The 8917-nt window shown below is 63.8% G+C and overlaps 1 protein-coding gene across 1 annotated transcript; it reads right to left on the reverse strand.

Annotated features, from left to right (window-relative positions):
• Positions 1-792: 792 nt before the first annotated feature.
• LOC109169297 (hornerin-like) lies at positions 793-8695 on the reverse strand (the record flags this gene model as incomplete). The annotated part of the gene is made up of 2 exons (XM_019318176.1): positions 793-3269; positions 3722-8695. Coding segments are annotated over 2 exons (7451 nt in total), but the record flags the coding sequence as incomplete, so codon positions are not given.
• Positions 8696-8917: the final 222 nt, after the last annotated feature.

Genomic DNA, 8917 nt, shown 5'->3' on the forward strand with positions numbered 1-8917 from the left:
TCTTCCTTTGTCCCCTCCCTTTTTGGCTTTGGCCTCTCTCGTGGCGCCTTTGGCTTCGTGCGGCGGCCGTGTTCCCTTCCCTCCTTTGGCTCGGCCCTTTGTGCTGCCTTCCCCCTTTCGTCCTTTCCCGCCGCTCCGTGCCCCTGCCTTCCGTCTTTCCCCTCCTCCCCTTTCTCCCGTGCGCCCGCCCCTTTGCGGCGCGCCCCTCTCTCTCTTCCTCTTGCCGCTTTTGCGCTCTCTCTCGCCGTCCCCCTTGCCTCCCTCGCCCCCTGCTCTGCTCCCCCTTGTTGGTCCCGCCGGGTGGCGCGCCGTCTCGCGGGGGGGGGGGGGGTGCCTCGCCTTCTCTCCCTTTTTCCCTTCTTTCGCCCCCCCCCCCGGCCCTCCCCCTTTGGTCCTTCCTCCTCTCCGTCCCCGCCTCCCCCGCTCCCCCCCTTCGCGTGTGCCGCCGGCCTCTCGTCCGGTCCCGTGTTCTGCTTCCCTGTGCGTGGCTCCCGCGCGCTTTCTCCCCTGCCCCCCGTTCGCCCCCTTGCTCTGGTTCCGGCTGCTGTCCGTCCCGTTTGGCTTGCCTGCCCCCGTGGGCCCTCTCCCCCCCCGCCCGCTCCCGCTCTGCGCTCCCTCGTCCTCGGGTTCGTTCGCCGTTCGCCTCCGCCTGCCCGCCCTCTCTGCGCCGTCCGTCCCTCGCGCGCGCGCTTTCTCGTGGTTCCGCGGTGGTGTCCTCCTCCTCGTCCCCTCTTCTCCTTTCCCTTCCCGGCGGCCCTTCCCTCTTCTTCGCTCCCCCCGCTCCCCTCGTGCCTCCGTGTCCCCCCGCCCTTCTCCGCGTGCTTCGCCCCCCGCTCCCCTCCTCCCGGTTTTTCGCCCGCTCCTCTTGTTCCTCCGCCTTCCCGCGTCCTTCGCCCCCCGCTGTCCTCCTCCCCCCGCGCCCTCCGCCCCCCGCTCGCTCTCCCCGGGTTTTCCCCCGCTCCTCTTGTTCCTCTGCCCTTCCCCCCGCGTGCTCCGCCCCCGCTCCCCTCCCCCTGGGTTTTTCCCCTCTCGTTCTCTTCTCCCCCTTTTCTCCCCTCCGTCGCCGCTTTCCCCGCCTCCCCTTTTCTCTCCCTCCGCCTTGCCTTCTCTCGTGTCTCGCTCCCTCTCTTGCTTCTTGGCTGCTTTGCCTCTTGCTTGCTTTTCTCTTGCTTGTCCTTTTTCCGCCGTGTTCCCGCTCGTTGTTTGTCTTCCCGTCTGCTTGGCCCTTTCGACTCTGGCCCCTTCTGCTCCGCCTTATCCTCATTTTTCTTGCTGCCTTCTTGTCCCTGTGTCCCTCGCCCCCTCCTCCCACCCCCCCCGTCTCTTCTTCCCCTTCTCCTTCCTGGGTCCTCCTGGCCCCCCTCCCTCCCTGTGCGTCGCCTTCCGGGTCTTGCTGTTGCCTCTTGCGCTTTGCCTTTGCCTGCTGCTTGTTCTGTTTTCCTTTCTGGCCTGCCTCCCCCTTTGCTTTTTCTTGCCCCCCCGTTGGGTCGTCCTTCGCCTCGCTCTTCCTTGCCCGGCTTGTTGCTGGTTTTGCCCTTCCCTGCTTTCGCCTTCTGTGCCCTTCCCCCCCCCCTTCCTTCGCCTCTTTGCCCGCCCGCCTCCGGCTCCTCGTTGTCCTCCCCTCCCCCCCCTCCGTTTTTTCTTTCTTGCTCCGGCCGTCCGCCTTCCTTCGTCGCTTCGTCTTGCCTTGCCCTTTGCCTTTGTCCCCTTCTCCGCGCTCTCCTTTGTCGCCCCTTGCCTTGTCCTCCCCCGTTGCCTTTTCCTCCTTCGCCCTCCGCTCCGTCCTCCCTTCGTCCCCTTTTTTCCCCCTTGCGCCGGTTCCTTTTGTCCTTCCCTCTCGCTCGTTTCCCCGCCCCCCTTTTGGTCCTTCGCTCCTTTTGCCCTCCCCTCGCCTCCTTTCTTGCGGTCCTCTGTCGCGCGCCCCCGCTCTCGCCCTCCCCCCTTCCTGCCCGCCCGCTTCCTTCTTTTCGGTCCCCCTCTTGCTTGGGTCCTTTGTGTTCGTCCTTTTTGGCCTCCCCCTCCCCCGCTCGCCCCTGCTCCCCGCGTCGGTGCTTTGTCCCCCTTCCCCCCTTCTCCTCCCCCCCCTTCGCCTCCTGCTTTGGTGCGGGTTGGGCCCCGCTCGTTGCTTGCTTCTCTGCCCCCGCGCCCCTCTGGCCTTGGTCCCTGGTTTGCTCCGCGCCCCCTCTTGTTCTGCGGGCTCTCCTCTCCCCGCCCCCCTTCTCGGCCTTCTTCCCCTCTTCCTCTGCGGTTTTGTGCCCCTCGCCTCGTTGGTCTCTCTTGCGCTCCCCCTTTTTGCCTTTCCCTTGTTGCCTCTCCCGCCCTTCCTTTTGCTTTCGGCTTGCCCCCTTTTTCTTCGGGCCATTTCTTTGCTTCCCCCTCCTTGTCTCCTTGTGCTCTCCGCCTTTCCCGCCTTTCCCCCTGCCCTTTTCCTTCCGTCGTCGCGCCTTCGTCCGTTTCCCGGGGTTTGCGCCCCCTGCGGCCGTCGCCTCGTCCGGCTTTCTCTCCCGGGTTTTTGCCTGTTTCCCCTTTTCTCCCTTCTTTTGGCTGCCTTTGTCCCTGCTGCGCTTCCTTCCGCCGGTTCTGTTCTCCGCCCCTCTCTCGCTTTGCCCTCTTCTTGCCGTCGCCCCTTTTCGGCTTTCCCTTCCTACCTTTCCTTTCGCGCCTTTTCCCTTTTTGTGCCCTTCTTCCTTTTTCCCGCCTCCCGTCTTCTTGGCGCTCTTTGCTTTGCGTCTGCGTGCCCTGCCTTTTTGCCCCTCTTCCCTCCGCCTTTGCCCTGCTTCTTGCGTCTGGCCCGCCGTTGTCCCCTGCCTCCCGCCCCTCCCCGCGCTCGCCGCTCCCTCTTCGTCGCTTTCCCGGCGCCCTCTCCGCCTTCTCCTGTTCGGCTGTCTTGCCCCCTCGGCCTCGTCGGCCGTCTCTTCTTGTGCTGCCTCCCTCTCGTCCTCGATGCTTCTTCGCTTCCCTTGCTTCTCCCGGCTCGCTTCTTCGTGCCTTCCGTTTGCCCTTTTTGCCTTTCTATCCTTTTGGCTTTGTCTCCCCCTGTGGCGCCGTCTTCGCCTTTTTGTCCGCCTGGGGTGTGGCCCTTCGGCCCTCCCCTGTCCCGGCTTTCTCCCCTTGTCCCCCCCGTTTGTTGTCTCTTCAGCCCGGTTCCACTTCTTGCTCTTCTCTTTTCTCGCCCCCCTTTCCTTGAGTGGTGCTCCTTTGTTCTTTCGCCTGCCCTTCTTGCCTTTCCTCTCCCCCCTTGTCTCGCCGCGATCCCCCTTCCGCTCTTTCTTTTCTGGTCATGGTCTTTCCCCGCTCCGATGCTCTAATCCCCGCCTTTTGCTCACTCGCGCTTTTCCCTTGTCGTGCTAGCTTTCAGTTCGGTCGCCCCTTTTGCCACTCTTCGCCCCCTTCTGCCCGGTTCGTTTGGTATGTACCTTTTCTGTTCCTGCCTTCCCGCTACTTCCTGCGCGTCCACCTCTTTCTTTATGCTGTGGTGCCCTTTCGCCTCTTTGGCCCTCTGGGTCCTCGCTCCGCTTTGCCCACACCTCTCATTTGGCCCTGTTGTTCACCCCTTCCTTTCAGCCACCTCTCTCTTCCCTTTGTCCCCCATCCACTTTTGGCTTGTGCCTCTCTGCGTGGCGCCTTTTGCTTCGTAGGCGGACGAGCCGTGTTCCCTTCCACTCCATTATGAGCCATCGGCCCCTTTGCAGCTGCCTTACCCCCCACCCCAACTTCGTACCTTTCCCGGCCGCTCCAGTGGCCCACTGCCATCCGCACTTTCCTCCTGCCCCCATTCTCCACCTTCCCCCCTTCCGCGTTTCGCCCTGCTTCGCTCCTTTCGCTCCTTCCCCTTTCCTGCCTTCGCGTTGCCCCCCGCGCTTCCCCCCCGGCTTTGTGCGCCTGTCGGCCCTTTGCTTCTCCGTGGGCCCCTGCTCGCTTTTCCCCTCTTTCTTTTCGCCGTGGTCTCGGCTCCCCTGGTGTCGCCCGTCCCTCTGCTTGGTTCGCGCCTGCCGCCCCGGCTTTTGGGTTCTGGCGCTTGCCCTTGTCTTCTCGCCTCCCCTGCTCCCCTTTTCGCCCTTCCTCCCCTCGTCCCCTCCTTGTTGCTTCCTCCCCCCGCTTTGTGCCCCCCCCTCCCCGCTGCCCTCTCTTCGGCTTCGGCCGTGCTCGTCGCTCTGGCGTTTTGCTTTTTGCTGCCCCCCGCGCCCCCTCTTCCCCCTCCGCCCTGGCCTGTCCCTGCGGTCCTTTTTCGGTCTCTTTTCCCCCCTGCCCCCTCTGCCTCTGCCTCCCCCGTTCGTGTCCCCTCTCCTTCTTTGGGCTCCCCTCCTCCCCCCTTGCTTGTTCCTTTGCGCTCTCGCCTTCTCTTCTTGGTTGCCCTCCGCTGCCTTTCTTTGGGCTTTGCTTGGCCTCTTGCCCCTCCGCCCCCCGCGTCGGCTCTGTCCTGGTCTGCTTGCGGTTCCGTCTCGTCCCGCTCCCCTCCTCCCTCGCTCCTCGTTTGCTCGCCGTCTTTTCCTTCCTCCTCTTTCTCCCCTTTTTGCGCTGTCCTCCTGGGCCTTTTGCCTGCGGCTTTTCCCTCTCTGCCCCCTTTCTTGCTCCGCTCTCTTGTGTCCTTGGCTTGCTTTCTGCCCCTTCCTTCTTCCCGTTGCTTGCCTTGCCGTCCCCCCCGTCCTTTCCTTCTCCCCTCCTCCTCCTCTCGCCCCTGTTCTGCCTGCGCTTCGCCCTTTCTCCCCTCCCGCTTTCTCCGTCCTTCCCCCGCTCCTCTCCTCCCCCTCCCTTTGTCCTCCTCCCCTGTGCTTCTTTTCTTGCCTTCTCCCGCGGGTTTTCTCGCCTCGCCCTTTGGTGCCTCCCCCCTCCTTCCGCCCCTTGCCCCGGTGTCGTCCCCCGCTCGCGGCGCTTGTTTTCCCCCCTCCCCTGCCTTCTTTCCTTTGTCGCCTTGCTCCCCCCCGTCTTTTCCCTCCCCCCGGGTGGTTGTTCGCCGTCCCCTTCTTCTTCCCGTCCGCCCTTCCGCCCTGCGCTCTTTCCGTCCCTTTGCTCTCCCCTGCCCTTCTTGTGCGCTGCCTCTGCTCGGCCTCTCCGGCTTGCTTCGCGTCGTGCGCCGGGGGCGCCTGTCTCCTCCCCCTCCCTGCCTTCTTCTTGTGCCTCCCCCTTCGCCCCTCCTCTTGCTTTCTTCCTCCCCCTGCCGCCGTCTTCGTTTGCTTTGTTCCTCCCGCCCCCTTTCGTGCCCCTTCCCTTTTGGTGCGTTGGTCTTGGCCCCCGTTTCCCTCCGTCGTTGCGCTTGCCTTGCTCTCCTTCCTCTTGCCTGGCCTCTCTCCCCCTTGGCTCGGCTCCCGCTTCCTCCCTTTCTTTTGGCTCCCGTTGTGCTCGCCCGCCTGCGCCCCTTGCCTCTTGTTGTTGGTTCCTCGTCGCTGCTCGCGTCTTTCCCTCCGTCCCTTGGCTTTCCCCTGCCTCCGTCCTGTGTGTGCCTTCTTCGCCCTTTTCGCTTTGGTTGGCCCTTGTTGGCTTCTCCGCGTTTCCTTCTTGCTGTGCCTCCCCTTGTTGTGCTCCCTTGTTGCCTTGTTGCCGGGTGCTTCTTCGGGTTCCCCTCCTGGCCTTTCTTCTTGGCCTTCGGGTGCCCTTTCCGGTTGTGCGTGCTCTTTCGGGTCTCCCCTTGCTCTTGCCTCCCTTTGGTGCTCCCCCTCTCCCTTGCTTCTTCTCCTTCCTGCCCCCCCTTCTCTTCGCCCCCTCCTTCGCCTTCTTCCCTCCCGCTTCCCTTCCCCTTTTTGCCCTTCTTGTCGTGCTTTTCCGTCGCCCCCCCGTGCCTCGCTTCTTCTCCCCCCCTTGGTTGCTTTGTTGCCTCTTCTCTCTGCCTTGCTGGTCGCTGCCTCTCCCCGCCTCTTCCTTCGTCCGCTCGCTCGTCCCCCGTCTTTCCTTGCGCCTTTCCCTTCCCCGTCCCCCCCTTTCCCCCCCCTGTCTGCCCCTCGGTGCGCTTGGGTTTTCTCCCTTTCCCTCCTTCCTCTGGTGTTTTGTTCTCGCCTTGTGGCTTCGCCTGCGCTTTTGCGTCTCGCCCGCCGTGTTGCTTGCTTCTGCCCCCCTCTCTTTGGTCGTCCGGCGGCCGTTCTCCTGCCTCGTGCGGCTTCCTTGCGTGTTCGCTTTCTTCTTTCCGCTCCCCCCTTTTGTTGCGGCGTTCGTGCGGCCGCTCCTTGCTGTCCCTTCCTTGTGCCTTGCCCTCCGCTTGCCTCCCTCTGTTCCCGCCCTCTGTTCCTCGCTCGGTTCGTCTTGTTGCCCTCTTCCTGTCCTTTTTCGCCTTGCCGTCGCTTCCCTCGCTCTGGCCCCTTTGCTCCGCCTTCCTCCTTTTTCTTGCTGCCTCTTGTCCCTGTGTCCCTCGCCCCCTCCTCCCCCCCCCCCCGTCTCTTTCTTCCCCCTTCTCCTTCCTGGGTCTCCTGGCCCCCCTCCCTCCCTGTGCCGTCGCCTTCCGGGTCTTGCTGTTGCCTCTTGCGCTTTGCCTTTGCCTGCTGCTTTGCTTTGTTTTCCTTTCTGGCCTGCCTCCCCCTTTGCTTTTTCTTGCCCCCCCTGTTGGGTCGTCCTTCGCCTCGCTTCTTTCTTGCCCGCTTGTTGCTGGTTTTGCCCTTCCCCTGCTTTCGCCTTCTGTGCCCTTCCCCCCCGCTTCCTTCGCCTTCTTTGCCCTCCCGCCTCCGGCTTCCTTTCGTTGTCCTCCCCTCTCCCCCCTCCCTGTTTTTCTTTCTTGCTCCGGCGCGTCCGCCTTCCTTCGTCGCTTCGTCCTTGCCTTGCCCTTTGCCTTTGTCCCCTTCTCCGCGCTCTCCTTTGTCGCCCCCTTGCCTTGTCCTCCCCCGTTGCCTTTTCCTCCTTCGCCCTCCGCTCCGTCCTCCCTTCGTCGCCCCTTTTTCCCCCTTGCGCCGGTTCCTTTTGTCCTTCCCTCTCGCTCGTTTCCCCCGCCCCCTCCTTTTGGTCCTTCGCTCCTTTTGCCCTCCCCTCGCCTCGCTTTCTTGCCGGTCCTCTGTCGCGCGCCCCCGCTCTCGCCCTCCCCCCTTCCTGCCCGCCCGCTTCCTTCTTTTTCGGTCCCCCTGCTTGCTTGGGTCCTTTTGTGTTCGTCCTTTTTGGCCTCCCCCTCCCCCTCGCTCCCCCTGCTCCCCGCGTCGGTGCTTTGTCCCCCTTCCCGCCTCTCTCCTCCTCCCGCCCTTGCGCCTCCTGCTTTGGTGCGGGTTGGGCCGCCGCTCGTTGCTTGCTTCTCTGCCCCCGCGCCCCTCTGGCCTTGGTCCCTGGTTTGTCTTCCCGCGCCCCCTCTTGTTCTGCGGGCTCTCCTCTCCCCGCCCCCCTTCTCGGCCTTCTTCCCCTCTTCCTCTGCGGTTTTGTTGCCCTCGCCTCGTTGGTTCTCTTTGGCGCTCCCCCTTTTTGCCTTTTCCCCTTTTGTTGCCTCTCCGCGCTCTTCCTTTTTGCTTCGGCCTTGCCCCCTTTTTCTGGGCCTTTCTTTGCTTCCCCCCTCCTTGTCTCCTTGTGCTCTCCTGCCTTTTCCCCCCTTTTCCCCCTGGCCCTTTCTTCCTTCCCGTCGTCGTCGCCTTCGTCCGTTTCCCCGGGGTTTGCGCCCCTGCTGGCTCGTCGCCTCGTCCGGCTTTCTCTCCCGCGGGTTTTTGCCTGTTTCCCCTTTTCTCCCTTCTTTTGGCTGCCTTTGTCCCTGCTGCGCTTCCTTCCCGCCGGTTCTGTTCTCGCCCCTCTCTCGCTTTGCCCTCTTCTTGCCGTCGCCCCTTTTCGGCTTTCCCTTCCTCCTTTCCTTTCGCGCCTTTTGCCCTTTTTGTGCCCTTTCTTCCTTTTCCCGCCTTCCCGTCTTCTTGCGCTCTTTGCTTTGCGTCTGCGTGGCCCTGCCTTTTTGCCCCTCTTCCCTCCGCCTTTGCCCTGCTTCTTGCGTCTGGCCCGCCGTGTCCCCTGCCCTCCCCGCCCTCCCGCGCTCGCCGCTCCCTCTTCGTCGCTTTCCCGCGCCCTCTCGCCTTCCTCCTGTTCGGCTGTCTTGCCCCCTCGGCCTCGTCGCGCCGTCTCTTCTTGTGCTGCCTCCCTCTCGTCCTCGCTGCTTCTTCGGCTTCCCTTGCTTCTCCGGCTCGCTTCTTCGTGCCTTCCGTTTGCCCTTTTTGCCTTTCTTCTCTTTGGCTTTGTCTTCCCCTGTGGCGCCGTCTTCGCCTTTTTGTCCGCCTTGGGGTGTGGCCCTTCGGCCCTCCCCTGTCCCGGCTTTCTCCCCTTGTCCCCCCCGTTTGTGTTCTCTTCGCCCGGTTCCCTTCTTGCTCTTCTCTTTTCTCGCCCGCCCTTTCCTTGTGGTGCTCCTTTGTTCTTTCGCCTGCCCTTCTTGCCTTTCCTCCCCCTCCGCCCCTTGTTCGTCCGCTCCCCCTCCTTCTTTCCTCCTGCCCTTGCTGTTGCGGTTGTTCGGCCCTCCTGCGGCTGTTCGTTCCTCCCGTTCTTCTTCGCCTCGTGTCTTCCTTTCGCCCTCCTCCGCCTTCCGCTCCCTCCCGCGTTTCTCCGTCGCTCCTGTCCTTCGCTCTCTCTGCTCGCGCCTTGCGGTCCCCTTCCTCTCCCCCTTTGTCGGTCGTCCGCGTCCCCCTTTGCGCGCTCTTTCCTTCTGGGTCCTGGTCTTTCCCCGCTCCGTGCTTTCTCCCCGCCTTTTGCTCCTCGCGCTTCCCTGTCGGTGCTGCTTTCGTTCGGTCGCCTTTTGCCCTCTTCGCCCCTCTTCCTGGCCCTGGTTCGTTTGTTGTCTTTTTCTTGTTCCTCGCCTTCCCCGCTCCGCTCCGTGTCTCCCCTCTTTCTTTTGCTGTGGTGCCCTTTCGCCTCTTTGGGCCTCTGGTGTCCTCGCCCGCTTTGCCCCCCTCTCTTTGGCCCTGTTGTCCCCCTTCTTTCGCCCTCTCTCTTCCTTTGTCCCCTCCCTTTTTGGCTTTGGCCTCTCTCGTGGCGCCTTTGGCTC

Source organism: Ipomoea nil, unplaced genomic scaffold (genome assembly GCF_001879475.1).
Source record: "Ipomoea nil cultivar Tokyo-kokei standard unplaced genomic scaffold, Asagao_1.1 scaffold3269, whole genome shotgun sequence".
In the NCBI taxonomy this organism is placed as follows: Eukaryota; Viridiplantae; Streptophyta; class Magnoliopsida; order Solanales; family Convolvulaceae; genus Ipomoea; species Ipomoea nil.